This window comes from Geotrypetes seraphini, chromosome 6 (assembly GCF_902459505.1).
Source record: "Geotrypetes seraphini chromosome 6, aGeoSer1.1, whole genome shotgun sequence".
NCBI lineage: Eukaryota > Metazoa > Chordata > Amphibia > Gymnophiona > Dermophiidae > Geotrypetes > Geotrypetes seraphini.
The window spans coordinates 239640496-239666067 of NC_047089.1; the positions used below are offsets into that span (position 1 = coordinate 239640496).

General features: G+C 43.7%; 1 protein-coding gene across 6 annotated transcripts in view; it reads right to left on the minus strand.

Annotated features, from left to right (window-relative positions):
* The window catches only part of CNKSR2 (connector enhancer of kinase suppressor of Ras 2), a 546461-nt gene that overhangs the window by 127328 nt on the left and 393561 nt on the right, over nucleotides 1-25572 (minus strand). For all 6 annotated transcript variants that reach the window (XM_033948517.1, XM_033948514.1, XM_033948515.1 and 3 more), the window contains one exon: nucleotides 62-110. In XM_033948517.1, the coding sequence (XP_033804408.1) occupies nucleotides 62-110 (49 nt within the window). The remainder of the gene's footprint in view (nucleotides 1-61; nucleotides 111-25572) is intronic.

The following is a 25572-nucleotide window of genomic DNA, read 5'->3' on the forward strand; positions in this document are numbered from 1 at the left end:
GTAACCCAAACTATGGGGTGTTCATTGCAGGTCTCAGGGGCTGGAATTAAATGATTGTCACCTTTGTTTCTTTTCTTGCTCTTCTGCTGCAGGGACGAATGTTGAAACGTCTGAAAGAAAAGAGAGACATGCAAAGAGTGAAAAATGGAGGCTGCGCTTAGTGCGAGCATCAGCGTCTCTCTCAAATGTACCAAGTGGACAACCGAGGGCACCGCACTGAAAAGAACAGAATTAATGAAGAATGGTCTGCTCTAAACGAGTTGCAAGGCAAAGCCTTTTTGTTCTCCTGTTGAAAGTGGCACGAACGTGAACAACTTTTGTATGTGCACCTCTTGTGAGACCATAAGGGAAGACAAGCGCGAACAGATGTAAAACCATGTTTAATGGCTACATTCTTTAAAAACGATTACAAGTGTTTAGGATTCTGCAAAGAAAATTCCATGCTGTCATCAAGGACACGGGGAAAATGGAACCTGAGAAAAGCATGATGCTTGTCCATTGATTTAAGTGGTATGCTAGCCATGTTAGTCCACTTATAAAGGTTTTAAAACATTCATCATGATAATTGAGATATCTAGGAGCCTTCCAGCAAGTACAAGAAAGTAGCATTTTCTAAACAAGTTTCAAGTTTATTAAATTTTTGATTAATCGCTTTGTCATATTTTCAAAGCGATGAACATAAATACAAAGTAATAGGAGTGGATACAAAATTACCTTATTAAAAAATAAAAAATAAAAATTACATATAATCTAAAACATTAATTATCCATAATCAGTAAACATATACTATATACATACTTGACAAGACATGAATAAAAGGGAAAAGGGATAAGAAATACAAAATTCAATAAAAAGAGAGGTAGGTTCAAAACATGAGGTTGGGAATTAAAATTAATGCATCATTGTGTTCCTATTTATGAGTACTTAATCGAAAGCGTCTTTGTAAAGGAACGTTTTTAGGTTGATCTTAAATTTATCGATATCATGTTCTTTTCTTAAATAGATTGGCAAGGAGTTCCATATTTGTGGCGCTGTAACCGAAAAGATGAATTGTCTTCTTGTATTTATAATTTTAAGAGAAGGAACTGTAAGTAAATGTTGTTCATTGGATCTTAATGGTCTACTAGTGGAATAGGGAATTAGAGTTCTATAGATAAAGGCCGGAGTTTTAAAAAGCATTGCTTTAAAAGTGAGCAGACATATTTTATATGTTATTCTGTGTGATACTGGAAGCCAATGGGCGTTTTTGAGAAGTGGCGTTACATGATCAAATTTTTTTTTTTTTGTTATTAATTTAATGGCGGTGTTTTGAATTATTTGTAACCTTCTTATTTCTTTTTGTGTAATCCCTTGAAAGAGGGCATTGCAATAATCAATTTTGGAAATTATTAGAGAGTGTACCAGAATATTTAATGATTTGGAGGAAAGATATTGCGAGAGAGAACGTATTTGACGAAGTCTATAAAATGAAGATTTAATGGTATTGCTTATATGTTCATGAGGTTGCAGGATAAGGAATCACAGGATGAGGTTTGAGGGACAAACGATTCAGAGGAAAGGTAACAATCATAAAATGGTACCAAAATATAGGGGGAGGGAGTAGAGTTCCCAGGTTTTTGTCCAGAGAAACTTGGCCACATTACCCTGCCCTGTTCTGCTCCCAGCCATGCCCCTTTCCGCCTCCAGCCCCGCCCTATTCAGCTTCTAGCCCCGCCCCTGTAGAGCCTCGTCTTTGTTTTCCGACCTCCGGGCCGCGTCTGGAGGGTCTCTGAGCGCGCGCGTGTGAAGGCGTGTGACATCATCCGCACATGCTCAGAGGCCCTCCCGTCGCGGCCGGGTAGGTCGGGGCTTTCCAAAACCCAACCTACCAGGTTTTGGAATGTCCGTCTGGACACCCAGACAGTGCTCTAAACAAAGAACATGTCCAGGGTTCCCCGGATATCTGGTAACCCTAGGGGAAAAGGAATCACTCCCTTAAGAGGAAAGGCTAAACAGGTTAGGGCTCTTGAGATGGCTAAGAGGAGATAGAAGTTTATCAAACTATGGGTGAGGCAGATCAGATAAACAATTAAGATGTGCAGCACCGTCACTTATATGACAGCAGTTCTTCAACCTGTCCTGGGGGGATCCCCAGCCAGTCAGGTTTTCAAGATATCCCTAATGAATATGCATGAGGCAGGTTTGCATATAATAGAGGTGACATACATGCAAATCTGCCTCATGCATATTCATTAGGGATATCTTGAAAACCTGACTTGTCATATGATATGCAGACTTGATCCTCATCTGTCTTATGCCATTTGCAGAACATAGACCCAGAGAAGTCTTATCTGACACTGGCTTTAGTTCCCACCTACTGGTGTTGAATAGGGTTACCACATCTCCGGATTTCCCCGGCTATGTCCTCCTTTTGAGATCATGTCCGGGCAGCTTTTCAAAACCCAACAAATCGCTGTCAGGCAGGAGGGAAGGCAGTAGGGGGCGGGGCTAGGGTGGGATTGGGGGCGGGGCTAGGGCATAACAGGGTAGGGATGGTGGAACTGGGCGGGTCTACGGGTCCGGATTTTCCATTTAGTAATTCTGGTAACCCTAGTGTTGCTGATTCTACAAATGTCTTATACCGTATGCGGAACACGGACTGTAGAAATCGGTCTCGTGCTAGCCTTGGTTGCCAGCTACTCTTGCCTCACATAATATCTCTCAACAGCCATGTTTTGATTTTATCCACTTTCTATTCAGATATCCCTAATTAGAATTCTAGCCACCGTACTGGGCAGACTGGGTGCAGGGCTTTATCTGCCATCTGTTACTATCCGATCCATATTCAACCTGCAGTGGTCAACGTATTCCAAAATTCACGATATAATTACTCAACATAACCTTCAAATCCTATTTCTCACAGAAATATGGTTAACTCAGGGAGATGATGCTTATATCACTCAGGCTTGCCCACCCAATTATTCAGCATATTTTCAACCCCGCTCAAACAAAAAGGGAGGTGGACTAGCAATCATACATCATGCCTCAATTCCTATTCAGGTAAATACCGCCAACCTTTTCTCTCACACTCCTATTGAATCTCTCCATTTTTCTATTAAACTCCCCTCTCCTCTTAACTTTCTTCTTATCTATTTACCCCCTCCTATATCTAAAGTCTCTCTTTCATCTCTTATCTCCACTCTAACGGATTTCAATATCGCCTACCCTGATTCAATAATCCTCGGAGATTTTAATATCCACTTCAACTGTCCTAATCACTTTAACACCTCTGAACTCTTAACTTCGATAGCTGATTTATCTCTATCACCTCTTATTCATACGCCCACTCATTCAGCAGGAAATACTATAGACATGATTCTTTGCCCAACCACCATGACCCATTTCTTTCACACTTTCGATTTCATCCCTGTACCATGGTCAGATCATACACTAATTATTTGGCAATCAAACATTCCAAATCATTCAAATCCCATTAAACAGACAAATAATTCCTCTTTCTCTCGTAATCTAAATAACATAACTCTCCCTGCTATACAATCCTCTTTTGCTCTAAATCTCTCAGATTTCTCTTCTCTTCCAATCACAGAACAATTTTCAAAATGGGAAACAGCTACGAAAACCCTATTAGACTCTTTAGCACCCTCGACTGTTACACAAAATAAACCCACTTTCAACACTTCCTCAAGAAAGCAACAACCCTGGTTTAACGAAAACTTGATCCTCCTTCGTCGACAGGTCCGGACTGCAGAAAACAAATGGCGCAAATCTCGTTATAATAGTCACCTTCTTTCTTCTTTTAAAGAAAAAGCTTCTCACTATAAAAAGGCCATTCAACAGACTAAAAAGGACTACTATTCAAAACTTATCTCTACTACCAGCAATTCATCTACTCTTTTCAGTATTGCCCAATCTCTCTCAAAGTATTCTAAAAAAAAACTTCCTCCTCCTGCCTCAAATATTCCATCTGCTGATGAACTTTCCCAATTCTTTGACAATAAAGTCGCTAATATTCGTACCCATCTTGGACCTTCTCTTCCTACTTTTACGGTTTCTACTAATAACGATCTAACTTTCCTACCACTGAGTTCTTTTTCTAATTTCAAAGTACCCTCGCTAACACAACTATCCATAGTTTTACAATCTATAAACTTACCTAATAATATTATTGAAAGTTTTCCTCCTCATCTTATCAAAAGATTCTTTTCTTATTTTGGACCCTATTTAAGGGAAATGATCTCCAAATCCTTTTCTGACTGTTGCGTTCCTATCGCATGGAAATCAGCTCTAGTTTTTCCAAAATTGAAACAACACAACATTGATCCTTCTTCCCCTAACAATTATCGTCCCATTGCTAATCTGCCTTTAATTTCTAAACTTACTGAAAAAGTAATTCATTCTCAATTATCAGATTTCTTTGAACAAACACATGCCCTACATCCTTATCAGACAGGCTTTCGAACTTCTCATTCTATTGAATTATCTTTACTAGGTCTCATTTCTACTATACAATACTCACACGATCATCTAAAATCAGTTATACTAATCTCCCTTGACTTATCTTCAGCTTTCGACACCATTGACCATTCTTTACTTCTTTCTAGATTAGCAGACTGTAACATCACAGGTCCCGCTCTCAACTGGTTCATCTCCTACTTTCATCAACGCAACTTTAAAGTTCATATAAAAAACCACACTTCTCCTTCAGTAACTCAATCTTTTGGAGTTCCTCAGGGCTCTATTTTATCTCCACTTCTATTTAACATTTTTCTATCTTCTCTTCTTTCACTGGCCCAATCACTAGGATTCTCAATTTTCGCCTACGCTGATGATATTCAGCTGCTCTACCCCATTAATACCTCTAACTCCTCAGATATCATTAATCTCAACTCTAAATTAGATATCATAAGTGATTGGCTGTTCTCCAATAAACTTTCACTCAATGTTGCTAAATCTTGTGGCTTACTCCTTCCCATTAAAAAATCCGAAACCTTACCAGGAACTATCTACATCAAATCCACACCCTTACTTATGGATACCAAAATAAAACTACTTGGCGTTACTCTAGACACAGATCTCACTTTCCATGATCATATAAGCACAGTTGTAAAAACTTGTTTCTTTAAACTCCGTATCATTCGCTCACTTATCTCCATCCTAAATACCAACTCGATTAATATTCTCATTCATTCGTTAGTTATTTCGCACCTGGACTACTGTAACTCATTATTAAATGGATTACCCCAAAAAGAACTTCGCCGTTTGCAGATTATACAAAATACTGCAATTAAACTCATTTACAATATAGGCAAATTCGAACACGTTACCCCGCTTCTTAAGGAGGCTCATTGGCTCCCAGTCACACACCGTATAGTTTATAAAATTCTACTGCTCTCATTTAAAATCAAACTTTCCCACCTGCCTTTATTCTTGGACAAATTACTTATTCCCCAAAGTTCTCCCCGTACCCTACGTTCTACGGACCAAAAACTCCTTTTCATCCCTTCCCTAAAAGAATCTTTTTATACAAGGAAAACCAATTTTGCTATAACAGCTCCTACTTTATGGAACTCTCTCCCTCAATCTCTTCGGGATGAAACTCATTTACTTAAATTCAAAACTAATCTAAAAACTTTCCTATTCAAGGATGCTTTCAACAATCCCTAATCACTTATATCCACTTACTTACTCATCATTTATTTCTGCGCATATCTTTTATACCATGCACCCCTGTCCCTCATGTTTTATCCCCTCCTTCTATCTCATTTCCTCCAATATTATGTAACTTTTCCCTTCCTTCCCATCTCTCCTCACGATTATGTTTGTCAGTATATGTCTAATATGTTTTCGAAAATTTCTCAAACACACCTTTAACTAGTTCTTCTCTCCTATCTTAAATTTTTTTTTATATTGTTAACCGATCAGATATTTATTTTATGATCGGGATATCAAAAATCAATAAACTTGAAACTTGCCTCCACAGGCTGATGTAGTCCTGGATATTCAGCACCATATGTGGGTCGTCAACAGCCAGCAGAATTATCCGAGTGCTCCCAACCCCTCACAGAATTACCTTTAAAATTGCTCTACACTCCTCCCTCAATATTCGCAGGAGTTAGGGGCAGAGCCGGCCCGTGAATATTGAAAATTCATGAATAACTTTTGGGCCGACTATGACCCACCCTACCTCCCTCCCGCCTCCCCCCCCCCCCGGCATCCCAGACTTTACCTGGTGACCTAGTGGTCTTGGTGGCAGGAGCGATCTTCCTATGCGCCTGCCTAGTGCAGATCACTCATTCAAAATGGCTGCCGTAAGTTCCCGTAGTCTCTCGAGACCACAACGGGAACTCACGGAAGCCATTTTGGATGAGTGATCTGCACGGGGCAGGAGCGTAGGAAGATCGCACCTTCCCCGAAAGACCGCTAGACCACCAGGTAAGAGGTGGGAGGGAGTTGGGGGTGATTCCGGTTTTAGGAAATCGCGAATAATCAAAATCGCGAGTCCTAAAACCGCGAATCGGGAGGGGGCAGTGTACTTACATTTAAAACCCTTAAAACCAGACAACCAGCCTTCATTGATATGTTACTCAATCCCCACAATTCAATCAGAATTCTTAGATCTTCTTCCCAAAACCTTCTGCTCATGCCCACTCTTAAGACATTTAGCACTCACCGTACGACCTGTTTGGCTGTTATCGCCCCTCATAATTGGAGTATCTTGCCCACTTACATTAGGGAAGACGTTAACTTAGATAAATGTAAAGGATTGCTAAAAGGTTTTCTATACAGAGATGCCTTTGAACATTGATGCTTCTCATCTCTCATCATAATATTAGTTTTTGTATAATCGCTTAGTATTACGATAAGCGATACATCAAATTATTATTAAACTTGAAACTTGATATTCAGTACCAGTACCAGGACAGCGATCTGAGCAGGTTCCACTGTTCCCTCTAAGATGAACAGAAGTCCTCCAACTGCATGGCTGCCACTGGGTGGTGCTAGTGCTTAAGTATTGTGTTTTCAGTCTCTAGGGCAGTGTCCTGCAAACCTTTTGATGCTGCGGCACACTAAACTCGGGGCTGCAGCTAGAGGGCATCCGGAAATGCGTGGGTGTCGATGCGACAACATCACGCGCGTGTGTGATGTCATCGCATTAATATCCGTGCATGTGCGGAGGCCCTCCAGATGGGGCTCTGAGCCTGCTATTACTAAGCTGGGGGGGAGTGCTGGAGGAGGAGAGGCACCGGCGAGGAACAGAGGAACCGGCTGACTGCCAGAGTCCGTGCCAGCGCTGGTACCTCTCCTTCTCGCCGGCGTCTTGTGGCGCGCAGTTTGCAATATACTGCTCTAGGGACAGGCAGGTGCTCTGGAGTTCTGCAGAGCTTTCCTGTCTCTCACTTTTGAAAATGTGAAAGTGAAACAGCACCCCCTACTGGCAGGACTATAGGCGGAGGACTCCTGCTCAGCTTACAGGGAACAATGAATTTAGAACTACTATTTATGTGGTCCAACGTAACCAGATGGTTATTTTTGGCAGTGCCCAAATAAGTCCCAGCTCTGACCTGCACATGTTTAGCAACACTCTCCAGCAGACCCAGCCAGCCAGGGGAAGAGCGGCCTAGTGCTTAGAACTGCTGCCTCAGCAACCTGAGGTTGCAGGTTCAAATCCCTCACTGCTCCTTGTGACCCTGGGCAAGTCACTTAATCCCCTCATTGCCCCAGGTACACTAGATAGAGTTTGAGCCCGCCGGGAAAGATAGGGAAATATGATAAAGTACTTGAATGCAAACCACTTAGAATATAAGTGGTATATAAATAAAATATTTGTGGTATAAAAATATATTCAACTAGGTAGGAGCTGCTTCTACCCGGTTAACTTCCACTGAATATCAACACTTGTATTTCTGCCATCAACTGCTCCGTTCCTTTAGTCTTTTGAGCACAGAAATGACACCAGGGCTCTGCCAGGTCACAAACATGCTACGAGAGCAGGACGGAGGCTAGCGAGACAGAGGCAGAAGCTGCACATGCTGTTGGCAAGTATGGTACTATCGTTTCTCAGCAGTTCGTGATTCCAGATGCATTCATTCCAGCTTCCAGGTGAAAGCATCAAAAAAGAAGGAGAAAAAAAAAAAGCAGCTCTGCAGTTTCTGTTTCTATAGCAACGAATATTCTTTCCCATTTTACAAAATTAAGGCCGACAACCAGCCCTCTTTCCCCCTAGACAAATAGCTTTTCTTCGTATATGGGAAATGAGAAGTTAACAGATGCTTCTGAGCATGGCTGTGGCTAGGAAGCATTAAAATACAGTTTCATAAAACAAGAACTGAGCAGCTGTTCTCTCTTCCCCTGTTTTTAAGAAAGACAAAAGCTCGTTTGCACGTGAACTGCCGATTTGGCATGGCCCACTTAGTTTTGGCGACATACCATCCCTTTATCTCGCCCTCCTTTTAACTGTGGTATCACCTAAAGAAACATGATGGCAGACAAAGGCCAAATGGCCCATCTGCAGCATGCACTATCTCCTCCTCTCCCTATTGGCTAAGGGGCTCATAATCGAAAGAGAAAAACGTCCAAAAACCGGCCTATCTGTACTTGGACAAACATTTCTCAAAAACGTCCAAGTGCTGATACAAAAAACGGGTTTTGGATGTATTTCTAAACGACCTAGGCCTTCAGAGTGCCACTGAACAACCAAAGCTAAACGTGGTGTTTCGGGAGGAGTGTCGAGGGCGGGAGTTGGGCAGCACGTGGGCCGGCATAGACTTAGTTGTACAGCATGAATAATCGAAAGTTATACAGCCTCCAATCGATGGAACTTGGAGATTGTGACTTAGACCGTGTAAAACATGGTCTAAGTCACAAAAACCCACCTAAATTCACCAGAAAAACACTGCAAACACATAAAACAGACCCCCCCCCCACACACTACCCCAATGATAACCGACCCCCCCCACCCCCATAAAAATATTAATCACACCTTTAAAATTCAGCCTCCAGACCATCATCACCTGGCAGCCTGGCATAGGAAAGCCTAGTCGTCCAGCACAGAGGCAGCTTAAGTCGTCTTGGGGATGGGTTAGGGACTCATGAAGAGGAGAACCCATGCCCATAAGCCCCTGTAATCACTGCATTGATACTTAAACATGTGCACTCCCCTATACTGGCATATAAGTGGCTCCTGCAGCCAGTGGCGTACCTAGGGGGGGGCGGGGGGGGCGGGCCGCCCCGGGTACCAGCCCTAAGGGGGTGTTCCCGGCCTTGCCGTTCAGTCCCCCGCCACCCCCGAAGGACCGCTCGCCCCCCTGGCCTCCCCGCACCACCTATGAACAGCCGCAGCAGGATCGCGAAGTCAGCGTCAGCATCCCTGCGCTGCTTCCTACGACGCGATCCCGCCCCTCCTCTGACGTCAGAGGAGGGGCGGGACCGTGGCGCAGGAAGCAGCAGGGATCGCTGACGCTGACTTCGCGATCCTGCTGCGGCTGTTCATAGGTGGTGCGGGGAGGCCAGGGGGGCGAGCGGTCCTTCGGGGGTGGCGGGGGACTGAACGGCAAGGCCGGGAACACCCCCTTAGGGCTGGTACCCGACGCTGACTTCGCGATCCTGCTGCGGCTGTTCATAGGTGGTGCGGGGAGGCCAGGGGGGCGAGCGGTCCTTCGGGGTGGGTCGGGGCATCAGGCCTTCAGGGTGGGGCGGGCGGGCAGGCAAGCAGGCTTTCAAGGGGGAGGGGGTGACAGGCAGGCAGGCAGGCCTTCAAGGGGGGACAGGCCTTCGGGGGGGGGGGTGCAGACATTCAAGGGGTGCAGGCCTTCAAGGGGGGCAGGCAGGCCTTCAGGGGGGTGCAGACCTTCGGGGGGGGGGGGGTAGGCCTTTGGGGGGGTGCAGACCTTCAAGGGGGTGCAGGCCTTCAAGGGGGGAAAGGCAGGCAGGCCTTCAAGGGGGGGACAGGCCTACAAGGGGGGGGGGACCGGCCTACAAGGGGGGGACAGGCCTACAAGGGGGGGGACAGGCCTTCAAGGGGGGGTGCAGGCCTTCAAGGGGGGGTGCAGGCCTTCAAGGGGGGTGCAGGCCTTCAAGGGGGGAAAGGCAGGCAGGCCTTCAAGGGGGGGACAGGCCTACAAGGGGGGGGGGACAGGCCTACAAGGGGGGGGGGACAGGCCTACAAGGGGGGGGACAGGCCTACAAGGGGGGGGGGACAGGCCTTCAAGGGGGGGTGCAGGCCTTCAAGGGGGGGTGCAGGCCTTCAAGGGGGGTGCAGGCCTTCAAGGGGGAGACAGGCCTTCAAGGGGGGGAAAGGCAGGCAGGCAGGCCTTAAAGGGGGGACAGGCCTACAAGGGGGTGGGACAGGCCTTCAAGGGGGGGACAGGCCTTCGGGGGGGTGCAGACCTTCAAGGGAGTGCAGGCCTTCGGGGGGGGGTGCAGTCCTTCAGGGGTGGGGTTTAGGCCTTCAGAGGGGGACAGACCTTCGGGTGGGAGGTAAAGTCCTTCGGGGGGTGCAGGTCTTCAGGGGTGGGGTGTAGCCCTTCGGAGGGGGGACAGACCTTCGGGGGAGGGGGGTCCTGGTGTAAAAGTACACAGAGGGAGAGAGGGAAGGGGGGGTTCAAAGATACATGCATATGCCAGACTTTGGGGGTTAGAAATAATGGGTCTAAAAACAGAGGAGTGGGAGAGAGATGGTGCATAATGGGATTTAGGGAGGGAAGGAACAGAAAGGGAGAGAACTTGGAAACAGGGGATGGTGTGGAGGGGGGATAGAGATACTGGATAGGAGGATAGTTGGGAACAGAAAGGGAGAGATGGTGGATCCTGGGGTGGTGGGGAGTTGAGAAAAGGTGAATCTGTGGATGGAGACAAAAAAAAGGAAAGATGCCAGATCTCCGGGAGAGGGAAGGGAAACGGAAGGGGAGAACAGAGATGGCAGACGGATGGTTAGCACGGAGAAAGGAGACCCTGGCAAGCAAGACAACAAGAGCCTGGGACCAACAAGATTTGAATATTGATCAGAGAACAAAAGGTAGGAAAAATAATTTTATTTTCTGTTTTGTGATTACAATATGTTAGATTTGAAAAGTGTACATGAGACAGCTTGAAATGGGAACTTTTCTATTTTTGTGAATGGCAAGGCTGAGTTCAGTTAAAATATATGCTTTATAAGAAAATATAATAATGTGTTTTATAAAGTTTATAAGCATTGCTGGCATACTCGGTGAGGTGTTCCTAGTGTTGGTGGTGGTGGTAGCATGTCAGTGTGTTGAGAGGAAGAGGTAGTCTGGGAAATTCTGCTGAGCAAACTCTGGGCCCATTTCCACCCCCAGTTAGTCCACTCCACTCAACTGGTTCACACACTGAGTGGGTCTTTGGGTGTTATTTCTGGGTAGTTGTTTTAGAATCTCTTCCAGTGGTTTGTCAGTATCTCCTTCTGGTCCAAGGAAGGAAACTTTGTCAACCTTAGCATTGACCTTCAGAATATGTTTGTAACAGCGCTGCTTGTGTGGCATTAGGCTATGTAGTGATCGAAAGAAAAAAACAGACCTTTGCACATTTTTGCACTATATGGTGGGTGTATGAGGAGATTCATTTCCTGCACAGTTAAGTCCATTTTTTCTACTGAATAATAGTATAGGTACAATGAAAGTAAATAGCAAAAATGTTTGAGTAGATAATTAAGGAAATCTTTTTCATATTGCTTGCTTATGGACTGGGAAAAAAGACTGTTCAAGCAAATGTCTCCAGAACTGCTTTAATGGAAAAATGTGATTTTTTTTTTTTAAGTACTTTGTGAAATTTATTGTTGTTGTGAAATTTATTGTTATACTTTGTTTAAACTTAAAAAGCGGTGTCATTAACAGTGAATCTAATCGAAAAATCGATTCAACAGGGTGAATCGGATCGAATGAAATATTTTTCTCTGAATCGGGCAGCACTATTGGCTACCATGAGAATGGGCTACTGGGCATGATGGACCATTGGTGTGACCCAGTTAGGCTATTCTTATGTTATGTTCTCATCTGTAGGGGCCTTTGTTTTCACTTCTTATTTTAATGTATTTTTTTCCTGGGAACTTATCAGTGTTTTTTTATAATGGGAACAAAAATGGAAGAGAATTAATGTGTGTGGAATGGGGGGGGGGGTAACTAATTTCTTCAGCTAAATAATTCAATCCACTTCAAACAGACATAGGAGAACTCACGCACCATTCACACACCCTCCAACCAAAAACGTCAAAAGAAAAAAACTGTTCGACAACCTCCTAGCCATTCGAGCTGCAACACTTGACCCCCAACTCTACAACCTATTGACCTCGACCACAAACTACAAAACCTTAAAAAAAGAAATAAAAACCCTTCTATTAAAAAAACACATAAAACCAAACTAACATAATCAGAACTGTCCCAAGCATCACCTGCAACTACTCCATATGTACTTCTGATGTCATGACAATTCAGACATAATTTATGTTATGTTATGTTTGGAATAATGGTTACATAAATGAGGTTCAATAAAAGAAAATTTTCTGTGGGAGCATTTGTTGGAACTTCTGTTATCCTGATTTCTTCTATCTGTGGGCTTTCTTTAGCTAACCTACTTATCTGGGGCTTTCCACTTCTGCAGCTGCCCTTTTCACGGTCCACTTTGCGCTTGCACTCTCTGGGGAGGGGGGGGTTGGGTCTGGGCTTGGTGGGGTAGGTGTGTCTGGTAGTTTTGTCTGGGTGGTGGCTGGGTGTTTCTTGGGTGCTGGGTGTTTCTTGGGTGCTTGTTGTGCGGATTGGTGTGTCTGGTGAGCGGTCTGGGTGTTGTTGCTTGTGGGGGTTTTTTTCATTATAAAATATGGCTGAGGGTCTAGTCCGGCTTATTATTCTTGTGGGTTCTGGGGTGGGATTTGTTTGCTTGCCCCAAGTTTTGGCCTTTTGTTGTGTATTGCTATGCCTCTCATTGGCAATTTTCTCTTGGGAGAGGCTTGTTCATGCTTGTTGTTGCTGTTACTCTCATTCTGTGTTCTTTTTGATAATGTATAAGTTTCTGTACAGACCATGGTTGCTTGTCTGGACCTTTTGCCATTCTCAATAAAAATACTTTGGAAAAAAAAAAAAAAAAAAAAAAAAGAAAATTTTCACTGCCTGTTTCTATTCTGACCATTTATTCCATTTCATGGTTATTGCAAAAAAAAAAAAAAAAATTTTACATGAGGGGGGGGGGTGTCAAAAAATGATGGGCCCCGGGTGCCACATACCCTAGGTACGCCACTGCCTGCAGCCATAAGGGCTTTTGGGGTGGTAGATAAGTGGGTCTAGGGGATTCTGGAGGGGGGTTTGGAGGGCTCACCGTAACCTATATGGGAGCTGTAGGGAGGAGAAGGCATGGCACCCTTTTTGTGAAATTCACAGCAGTGTCCTGTAAGGTACCCCACTATTTAGGTGCCATGTCTGGGTGTTTAGTACATCACTTTGCAGACCCCTCCCACGTCAAACAGGGCTTGTTCTAGGTGTTTTGGACATGGATGAAAAGTTAGACAAAAATGTGGTATAAAGATGGACGATTTAGTGACTTGGATGATCAGATCTGCAGGACGTATAATTAGATGATTTTCAAAAGTAAAAAAATTTTGGACATATTTTTTGAAAATTTGTCCTAGGCTCTTTTTTTACTTTGGACGACTTGCGAGTTGGACGTAAACGGACTTAGACATCCCTTTCGATTATGCCCCTCCACGGCTCTTAACATTTGCATCTCCTCTTCCTATTGGCTAAGGCTCTTTACATCTGCATTGTGAAGCTTTATGGTAATAAAAACGTGAAGGCAGATAAAGGCCAAATGGCCCATCCAGTCTGCCCATCCGCAGTAACCATTATCTCTTCCTCTCTCTAAGAGATCATATCCCAAGCTTTCTTGAATTCAGACACAGTCTCTGTCTCCACCACCTCTACCGGGAGACTGTTCCATGCGTCTACATCATTTCTGTGAAAAAGTATTTGCTTAGATTACACCTCTTAACTTCATCTTATGGCATCTCGTTACAGAGACTCGATTCATACGCATTTACACTACGTAGGTATTTAAACGTCTCTATCATATCTCCCCCTCTCCTGCCTTTCCTTCAAAGTATATAGATTGAGATCTGTAAGTCTGTCCCCATACGCCTTATGATAAAGACCATGCACCATTTTCGTCAGTTCCTTTCCAATTTGTTCTGTGGATTTGGTCAAGGGGTTCAAAGAAGCTTTGGATAGGTACTTGGAAGACAAAGGGATTGAGGGGTACAGATAAGAGTAGAGGTAGATTATAGGGATGGGATTAGAGGTAAGTTATAAAATTAATCAGGGACCACTGTTCAGGCACTAGGCCTGATGGGCCGCCGCAGGAGCGGACCGCTGAGCAAGATGGACCTCTGGTCTGACTCAGCGGGGGCAACTTCTTATGTTCTTATATTCAAAGTGCTGGTTCTCAAACCCAATCTAAGAGACCACCAGTTAGTCGGGTTTTCAGATCATCCCAAATGAATACACATGAGGAAGATTTGCATATAATGGAGGTGATGAGCTTGTAAATCTGTCTTACCCATTTTCATTAGGGATGCTCAGCAAACCTGGCTGGCCGTGGTCCCCCAGTATAGGTTTGAAAACCACTGCTCTAAAGGGTCTAAGCCAGGGGAGTCCAACATTAGCTCTCGCCACGTTGGGTTTTCAGGATCTCCAGATATTTATGCGGATGACTTTACAATCGTTATCCCGTTCAATACTTCTCCCTCTGAAACCACCCCCATGGCAACAGAAGCACTAAACCTGATGGAACAATGGACCACAGAATTCAGACTGAAGCTTAATTCAGATAGTTTCAAGTTTATTAGGTTTTTATATACCGCCTATCAAGATTATCTAAGCGGTTTTACAATCAGGTACTCAAGTATGTTTCCCTACCTGTCCCAGTGGGCTTACAATCTATCTAACGTACCTGAGGCTATGGAGGACTGAGTGACTTGCCCAGGGTCACAAGGAGCAGCATGGGGTTTGAATCCACAACCCCAGGGTACCGAGGCTGTAGCTCCAACCACTGCGCCACACACTTCATAGCCTCACCACACCCACCTGTCACCACAACACCACTACGCATCAACAATCTCAGCTACCCTATTCAACCTACACTGAAGGTTCTGGGGGTAATACTGGACCAAGGTCTAACCATGAAAGACCATGTAGACTCCCTAGTCAGAAAGGAGTTTTTTACTCTCTGGAAACTTAGATCCATTAGAGCATACTTCAACGCATCATCATTCAGAATTCTGGTACAATCCCTAATACTAAGCCATCTTGATTATTGTAACATTGCCCATCTGGCAATCTCCCAAAAGAAAATGCAGAGACTACAACTGATACAAAATGCGGCAGTCAGGTTGATCTTTGGGTTGAAGAAGTCCGATCACATAACCCCTTCCTACCGACTCCTGCACTGGCTGCCAATGGAGGCACGTGCGAAGTTCAAGCTAGGATGTCTCTGCTTCAAGGTACTATCCGGTCTAGCCCCTAAATATATAACTGACCTCTTCTCCTTCTCAACCAACAGACATAAGAGAAGAACACACTTGGAGTTCGTTTCCCCATCGGCTAGAGGATGTAAATTTAAGAGACACCATCAACAACTTCTATCGTATCAAGCAGCCACATGGGGCAAAGACCTGGAAAAACTAATTATACATGCAAATAACTATGGTGAATTTAGGAAACACCTAAACACATACCTGTTCTTGAAGTACCTAGGAAACGAATCTGCTCAATCGACCCCATCACAATCTCACCCTCCAAATCTGATCCCGTAAACTGTTAATCACTAATCTCTAATTACGAATGTTCCATTCAATTTGTAGAATCTTCTAATTCATTGTAAACCGCATTGAATCTTTCTAATTCATTGTAATTCATTCTAATTCATAGAATCTTTCTAATTCATTGTAAACCGCATAGAACTTCATGGTTCTGCGGTATATAAACTGTTATTATTATTATTATAAGAAATGCAAGGTCATGCATTTGGGCTGCAAAATCCCAAGGGAATGGTACAGTTTAGGGGTGAAAAACTTTTGTGAACAAAAGAGGAACGGGACTTGGGAATGATAGTATGTGATGATCTTAAGGTGGCCAAACAGGTCAAAAAGGTGACAGCGAAAGCTAGAAGGATGCTAGGGTGCATAGGGAGAGATATGGCCAGTAGGAAAAAGGAGGTATTGATGCCTCTGTATAAGACTCCGGTGAGACCTCATTTAGAATATTGTGGACAATTCTGGAGGCCACACCTTCAAAAAGATATTAAAAGGATGGAGTCAGTCCTGAGGAAGGCTACTAAAATGGTGTGTGGTCTTCGTCATAAGGCTTATGGTGACAGACTTAAAGCTCTCAGTCTGTATACTTTGGAGGAAAGGTGGAAGAGGGAAGATATGATAGAGACGTTTAAATACCTACATGGCATAAATGTGCACGAGTCGAGTCTCATTTGAAAGGAAGCTCTCGAATGAGAAGGCATAGGATGAAGTTAAGAGGTTATAGGCTCAGGTGAGGGTGATGTATGTTCTTTGTGGGATCTTGTGTTGGGGGTGGGGACAGTTAATGTTGCTGGTTGCTTTCTGTACCATAATGGACATCTCTGTGTGTGATGCTTTTCAATTCTATGGCATTTTGTTTACTGCAACAAAAAAACAGAAAATTAAATGGTTATCTATTAATTAAATATACATATATTAGAAGCCATTAAAAGATCAAAAAGGACTGTAGACTAGAGAATGACACGGTGACAAAATTCATCACCGTTCCTGTCCCTGCGGATAACCACGGGAAATAATCCCATGTCATTTTCTAGTGTCTATTTCAACCTCGGTCCTTCTACACCAGCATTCTTCACAGCAAAGCTTGCGGGTCAGTGGTTGTGGCCATTCATACTCTGATTCTTATGTGAGCCAAGGATAATGAAGCCATTGTGACATCACTGATGTGATTGGCTTTTAGGCACTGGTGGAATGAGGCATTATGACATCACAATATCTGCTCTGGATACCAGAGACTGTCATTCTTCAGTGTCTATCTCAACCTCAGTCCTTCTACACCAGCATTCTTCAAAGCAAAGCTTGCGGGTCAGTGGTTGTGGCCATTCATATTGATTCTTCCCTCTCTCTTTAAAGAATGACATGAAGATGGTTTCCCGCGGTTATCCGCGGGGACGGGAACGGTGATGAATTTTGTCACCGTGTCATTCTCTACTGTAGACTATAAATTATACTCATTAAATATTTAGATTTAAATTTTGCGTGGACAAGCCTCAGATTATAGAGTAAATCTTCCTATACTGGGATGTCTTCAAGAGAAAGAAACCATCTTTTCTCTTCCTCCTTATAACATCACCGGCTTGAGCCCCACCTCCCTACCAAATTAATGAATTTCTTCTTATTAATCTGCTACTTTCTAAAATACACAAATCTTACTATTCAGATACTCTCCAATTTTATTTCTTTCACTATTTAAATAATCTAAAAACTCATCCACTATTTTAATAATCTAGATATATAAAACTCTTAGGACTCCTTTTTACGAAGTGTGTCAGCGGCTTTATCGCACGTGACTTTTTATCAGGCGCTAACCGCCACACTAGCCAAAAAACTACCGCCTGCTCAAGAGGAGGCGGGAGCGGCCAGCGCGGCCGGCAGTTTAGTAAAACTATTACGCGTAACTCCTTATTACCGGCAGTTGCACTGGCTACCGACAGAAGCACGCGTAAAGTTTAAGTTCGCCTGCCTCTGCTTCAAAGTACTATATGGTCTAGGCCCTAAATACATAACAGACCTTTCCACCTTCTCCACCAACAAACAAAAGAGAATCTCACACCTGAACTTCGTTTCCCCTCCAGTCAGAGGTTGCAAATTAAAAAAACACTATGAACACCTTCTCTCACATCAAGCAGCATTATGGGGCAAAGACCTAAAATAATTGCTCTCGCCCTCCACTTACGAGGAATTCAGGAAGCGCCTAAAAACATACCTATTCCTGAAGTACCTAGACAACTGACCCGCACTCCACTCTCAACAACTGTTTTCTTGACCTATTTCTCACTCTCTTCTCTCTTCAGGTCACTCATTTTGTACCTCTTGTAATCTTTTGTAAACCGCATAGAACTTCTTGGTATTGCGGTATATAAACTGTTATTATTAAACCGCTAACGCGGCTTCGTAAAAGGAGCTGTGGTATGGGATACATATGTTCTCTAGAAAAGTCCACATGCCGTTGTGATACTCGAAACCAACAAAGAGGCTGTATTATAAAGATGAAGTGATTCATAAAGTTCAATTCATTTTAAACTGTAAATTCATAAGATTATTATCAGTCTAGAAAATTTCAAGTACTTAGCTCAAATTTGCTCTTTCCAAAACCAACGCCGTTGCTTATATTTTTATTTCAGTCTTCCGACAAGGCCTTCGTTTCGCGGGACAGACTTGCAACACCCGCTGCATCAGGGATATGACTGAAGCAACGCTTGTCTAAGTCTCCATACCCGTGTTGGTTCTGAGCAAATATTTATCTAAATATTTAATGAGTATAATTTATAGTCTACAGTCCTTTTTGATCTTTTAATGGTTTCTAATCTAATATAATAAAGCCCTAAGCGTGCATGCGCACTCCCACCTGCGTGCTCCTGTTTTCCGTGCGCACGCGCGAGAATCCTCCGAGGTTGATATCAGCCGCGGTGGCCATCGTCGGCTGCCGGCCGCAGCAGCGGCTGCAGGCTATGGCGGCAGATGGCTGAAGCTTGGCTGGAGGAGGACAAGGAGGAGCTGTGAGAGCTCTGCAGAGGCAGGAGGTGAGGAGAGAAAGACAGAGACAAATGGATGAGAAGGACAGAGGGGCTACTAGGGGGACCAGAAGAGATGGTAGGGGATAGGGAGAGATAGACTTCAGGGAGTGTGGAGGGGGCAGGAGAGAGAGATGGTCTTGGGGAAGGACAGAGGGGGACAGGAAAGGGAAAGATGGCAAAAGGGGTGAAAGAGAGAGATGGTAGAGGGTGTGAAAGGGGGAAAGGAAGAGATGGAAATGGTAGAACCACTGCTGCTTTGGGGCACTGAGGGAGGAAAGGTTGGTACGTCAGGATTGCTGCTGCCGCCTCGGGTAAGTAAAGACCCTGTCAGAGGGCCTAAAGGGTACAAAGGAAATGGTGAAAGGTGAGGTGGTGGGACTGGGATTAGTGGGAGGCAGGGTCCGGACATGATAGAGGCAGGGCATGGGTGGGGTCAGAGTCAGGGTCAGAGTATAGGTGGGGCTATTCTAGCACCCGTTACTTTAACGAATGTAACGGGCTAAAACACTTGTATATGTATATTTTGTTTACTGCTCATATGGATGTGTTGTTCTGTATAATATGCCTTGGCAACCAATAAAAGCTATAAGTTAAAAAAAAAACACAAAAGGTGATGGGCTCAGGAGTAATCTAAAACACTGTTTTACATAAAGGGTGATAGATGCATGGAATAAGCTCCCGGTAGAGTTGGTGGAAGAAAAGACTGCGTCTGAACTCAAGAAAGTGTGGGGCAAACACATGGGATCTCTTAGGGAGAGGAAGAGATAGTGGATGCTATGGATGGACAGAGTGGATGGGCCTTTATCTACCACAGTTTTCATAAACACAATCCCATATCATTCACAACTCACAACCTGCTGTTCATTGGGATTTTCCACCAGCTCCATCAAGTCTACTTTGCCTTCTTGATCAATGATTTGCATTTGATTTCCTATCTCTAAGTCACTTTATGTTATGTTTACATTTTGCCTATGCCTCCACAGTTCAAGGGCAGATTTACAGAAAAGCAAGATATCGAATTTGTGAAAAATAAATGTTTGTAAGTATTTCCTGAATAGAAAATAATGATCGCATGTTCTCAAAAAGAAAGGGAGTTGATTCCATAGCTCAGCCACATGGCATTGAATTCAAGAGGAAAAAGTTGTCCAAAAGATTTAAGGTTTTTCTATTACCTTCAGTCAAGCCTATCTTCTATTTTCTTAAGAATATTATTTTAGTTTTGATAACCTCTTTCACCTCATTTTTAAACCATGCAAGCTGTCAAGTGACATTCCTTCTGCCTTTTTTTTAATATGTGGAATATATCTGGTCTGGGCTTCCAGAAGAACATTATTATACAACATCCATGTCTGCAACTTCTTTTTCTAAGATGATAAATAGCATAAAATCTACCAATGCTCCATGCCCGGATACCTATGGCCCCTCCTAAGGGGCGTTTGGGCATATCAGAGCTTCAGGCCCCTTCACAATACATCCAGGGAGGGGCCTAAGACTCTGATTGGCCCAAGTTGTATAAGGCCTCTCCTATGAGACATTAACTTCTATGGGAGGGGCCTTATATAACCTGGGCCAATCAGAGCCTCAGGCCCCTCTCAGGTGCATCCCCAAGATGCACCAGGGAGGGGAAGTCCCATTTTAGATGACGCAGGCAGGCAGCTGGGAGGAGGGAGTACGTACTCTCTGAGCATCTATGTTGAGGTAAGGGGGAGGGGGTATCGGAGGTGGGGAAGGGGACGCGGGAGGGAGGTCACTTGGCAGTGGGGAGAATGGGCAGCTCTCCCGCTGCGGGCTGTGCGCACAGCTGAGCGGCAGCAGGTATCTTGGCTGTGGGGAGGTTGGGCATCTCTCCCGTTGCGGGCAGTGCGCACAGATAAGTGGGGGCAGGTGTCTTGGCAGCGGGGAGAGTGGGTATCTCTCCCGCTGTTCTGTTTTTGTTTTGATTTTTTAATGCGTTTTTTTCTGCACATGTGCCCATCGCTTTCACTAGCAATGGGCACATGAAAATTTGGTGAATCTTTGCTGCTGTCCGCTGACCTCATCTGCATGTGTGATTTTTTGAAAATATCTTGCTTTTTTCAATTTGCTATCAAAATGGCTGCGTTAGAGAGAGAGGATAAGGCTGGCCTTAGAGAGAGTGGATAAGATAGTGAATGCTGTGGATGGGCCATTTGGCCTTTATCTGCCATCATGTTTCAATCAGATTTGATTTAATAACAAGTAAGTACATACAGGAAATACAATGTTAGCATTTAACTTTCAAAAGGAGAGTATAATAAAATGAGAATGGTAAAAAAAGAAAAAAGATTTAGAGGATTAGCTGCAAAAATTAAAAATTTACATCAGGGATGGATGTTGTTCAACAATGCTCTTCTGGAAGCCCAGACCAGATATATTCCACATATTAAAAAAAAAAGGCAGAAGGAATGTCACATGACAGCTTGCATGGTTTAAAAATGAGGTGAAGGAGGTTATTAAAACTAAAAGAAGATTCTTCAGGAAATAGAAGATAGGTCTGACTGAAGGTAATAGGAAAATCCTTGAATCTTGTAGCTAATTTTTTCCTCTTGAATTCATTGCTATGGGCTCCTTTTACAAAGGTATGCTAGCATTTTTAGCGCACACACTGGCTTAGCGCATGCTGTAGCGTGCGCTACCCGAAAAACTACCGCCTGCTCTAGAGGAGGCGGTAGCAGCAAGCGCGTGCGGCAATTTAGCACGTGCTATTCTGCGCGTTAAGGCCCTAACGCACCTTTGTAAAATGAGCCCCCATGTGGCTGAGCTATGGAATCAACTCCCTTTCTTTTTGAGAACATGCGATCAAGTTTCAAGTTTAATAATTTTTTTGATTAATCGCTTAATCACACTTCTAAGCGATGTACAGTTTAAAATTACATTTGTTGGGTGACAATACAATAAATAAGAATACAATACAAAATTACAATCAATTTTAACATACTCATAACATTAGGTAAGGAGGAATGAAATACAAATCTTTAAAGTAAAAAGAAAACATTAAGGGAAAAATACAGAAGGTTAACAAATTGACAAAATATAATAAGATAAAATTTAATAGGGTTATTGGATATTAAAATTAGTTTTCAAAGGCATCCTTGAAAAGGAATGTTTTTAAATTACTTTTAAATTTTCCGAATTCCTGTTCTTCCCTTAAAAATATTGGAAGAGCATTCCAAATCTGTGGTGCAGTAACCGAAAAAATAAATTGCCGTCTTGTATTAATAATTTTCAACGAAGGAATAGTCAATAGATTTTGTTCATTAGATCTCAAAACTCTATTTGCAGAATATGGAATTAATAATTTGCGCACATTCGATATCTTGCTTTTCTGCAAACCTGCCCCTGAACTGTGGCGTTATAGGCAGAATGTAAACAGAACATAAAATGACTTAAGAGATGGGAAATCAAATGCAAATCGTTGATCAGGAAGGCAAAGCAGACTTGATGGAGCTGGTGGAAAAGCACTTGGTAAATTGGGCAAATCTGAACCTTGATTCCGAGGTCTGCCAAATCAGCCACCTGTGGGGGTCTTTCCCCAAGGCAGAGAAAGAGGATTTATAATAAACAGACTGAAATGCTCTGCCTTAGAAAGGGTTGATGGTATTTGCTATAATTTTTGCGTGCATGACCAGAGACCGATGAAGCAATTAACCCTGGAGACACGCAAGACATTATCCTAGATAAGCATCAGTGTTCTGTGTTTATTTTACAAGCTGGCACTGTAAACTAGTCATCTTTATTTAGACAGATAAAAATGACAACGGCTATTCAAGACCGGTAAACCTATTGCTGTGAACATCAGTGTAAGTGACTAAGCGGCATCAAAGTGCAAATTATATCCCCATTTAATCTCCCTGTAATGCAATTGATCTCTCGTTTCTCACTCAGAGAGATCACACATTTAATTGGATATATGTATATTCATTTCCTATGGATTCATGCTGATAAGATTAATCACGACGAATGAAGGCAAGCAACTGTACTAAGATGAGTCAAGAAAAAAAAAAAAGGCACACACACAGTCACAGGATATATAATCAGGTTGAGATTTCTTGAATTAATAAAGACCAAGAAATCATTATCTACAAGGATGAAGGGCCAACATTAGGCTTTGTAACTGCACATGTCAAGGTTAAAATGAGTGTTCCCTGATAATGCAGTTTGATGAAACCTAAAGGAAAAGACCTAGTGGCAGTTAGGCCCCGCCCAGTGCATCCCAGAACGCACTGCAGACAGGGCTGGGTGATGCCATTTTGAATGACGCTGCCCAGAAGGGTGGAGGGAAGGATGCCTAGACCCTCCCTTCCAGCAAAAGCATGTTGAGTTGTTTAGGGGGTGGGCCAGGGTTACCCTAGGCCACCAGGGAACATTCCGGTGTGGAAGGGGGGGTTCAGACCCAGCTTGGGGTCCCACTGGGCCATAAGGGTTTTGTCTAGGTTTGCTTGGGTGGAGGGGGGGAGGTTTCAGAGTTGGGATCCACAGGACCACCAGGGCTTTGTCTTAGGTTTGGATTCAGGGTCCATTGGACTACCAGGGCTGATTGTGAGTGGTGTTGGAAGGGGCCTTACCATGATTCATTTCAGCGGGTGGTCTGGCCTGCTGGCCTCAGGGTGGGAGAGGGGTTCGGTCTGGGTCTGGGTCCCTGTTAGGGTCCACTGGAGAGAGGGTGGGAGAGAATTCAGGCCTGGGTCAGGGGCTGGTGGCATTCCTTTTTATTTTTTAAATGTCTGCATTCCTATCAGTGCCTGAGCCAATCAACTATCAGGGCAGGATTAACGAATAGGCCAAGTAGGCACTTGCCTAGGGCCCAAAATGGTCAGGGGGGCCCGATGAAGGAGGGTATTTTTTTTCAAACGGCGATGCCCCTCCTCCCAGTATCAATTGGCAATGCGACCCGCCGATCGGCAATGTGGGCCCCCCCATCGACGAACTGATCGGCAACGGACCCCCCCTTCCCCATCGACAGAAAGTAAGATGAGCAAGGAATGCGGGTAAGAAAGGCAACACCAACTGTAATTTTCCAAGCGGTGCTGCTTGCCCAAAGCTTCCCTCTGACACAGCTTCCTGTTTCCGCTGGGGCGCATCAGAACGGGGAAGGGGGCCCAGTGTACTTGTGTGCCTAGGGGCCCTCAAAGAATTAATCCTGCCCTGGGTACTGACAGGAAATATTAGCACAGCATAGTATGTAGCAAATTAATACTGCAATTTTAATGTGGTATAAATTTGCATGTTCATTATTCTGAGCGGCAATTTTGCAGCGAGAGATTTGGGGTAGAATTTGAGTCTACGCAAACCTTTGAGCATTGACCCATCTATCTGTCTCTGTCTTTTCCCTCTGTGTTCCCCCTTCCTTTCTGTCTCTTATTTCAAAGAAAGGCTTCCTTTAAATTCCCCTTTGTCAACCACCTAACAGCTAATTATTGCAGCTGTCAAGCACTGACAGCAAACTGGAGTGCTGCTAATTAGTGCAGCTGCGAGCTGCTGGATTAGCATGTTTTTCCCAGGCTCCTGTCAAGCCTTTTCCTGCTGGCCTCACTTGCCTTATGGGGCTTGAAGTTCCCCTTTCTTAAAGGGCAAAACCCATCTTTTCTAGCTTCCATTGCAAGAAAGTGAGAATCTGCTATTGGCCTTTGATCTCTGTCTTAGTCATGAGAAGTGTGCAACCGTGACTTGTCATAATATTCTTTGAGGAACCATCCAAACCATACCTAGAATCTTGAATTCTTTGCCTACTGGGGCGTTACAAATTAGACAACAACACTTGTCTTTCGCCATGATGAAGAAGTGGTAGGTTTTGCTCCTCTTTGGAACACTCGTCTTCGTTATACAGTACTGGGGTGGCTGGATGTCAGAAGACCAAATCTGCTAAGTTAGTATAAACACCGGCTGACGGGGCGAGCTGCTGGAGAGATGGAACAAAGATCTACCTCTTACCCCTCAATGATCTACAGGTAGATCGGGATCTACCAGTTGGACATGTCTGCGCTATTGCATGCTTCTCAGGCAGGTTTTAGCTCCCATTATAGTACAGAAACGGTACTTGCTGCTATCTTGGATTTCCTTCATAATCATAACACATGGCTCGTAAAACCCATTCTCGAGGCCACTTCTTACGCCGACTTCAGAAAATCACTGAAGACCTGTCTCTTTAACAAATTCTAATTCCTAATTCTTGCCCAATCTCCCTCAGCTATCCTCATCCCAATCTCAAATTCTCTTGATTTTAGATTAGCTCATCCTTCTTCCCATTTGTAAAGGTATTCCACCCAAATTGTTTTCCCCTGCACCCCTATCTCTGACTAGATACTTCCTTTTGATTCAAACTATCTTGGTTCTCTTCCATTTGCATTTTGTATGCCAGAAAGTACTTTTTCTGTTCCCCTTACATCTCATACACTCATTGTATGTATCTCGTTGTAAACATCTCTTACTTCTTGTTGTAAACATCTCTTACTCTCATTGTATGTACCTTGTTGTACAAAGCAACAAAACAAAGAGAAAAGTTCCAACCTAAACTGCAGTAAAAAAACAACCGAGAGCAAACAAAACAAAACTGCAGATCTATACAAGACGTAGGCAAAATTTATTGTGACAAAAAATAATTATATGCAAACCCTTTTACCAATCAGGGGACCCGACACGGTCCGTGTTTCGGACAAACCTTCGTCAGGGGTCCTAATAGGTACAAATATAACATAAAATTTATTATTATTAAAAAAACAATTATAC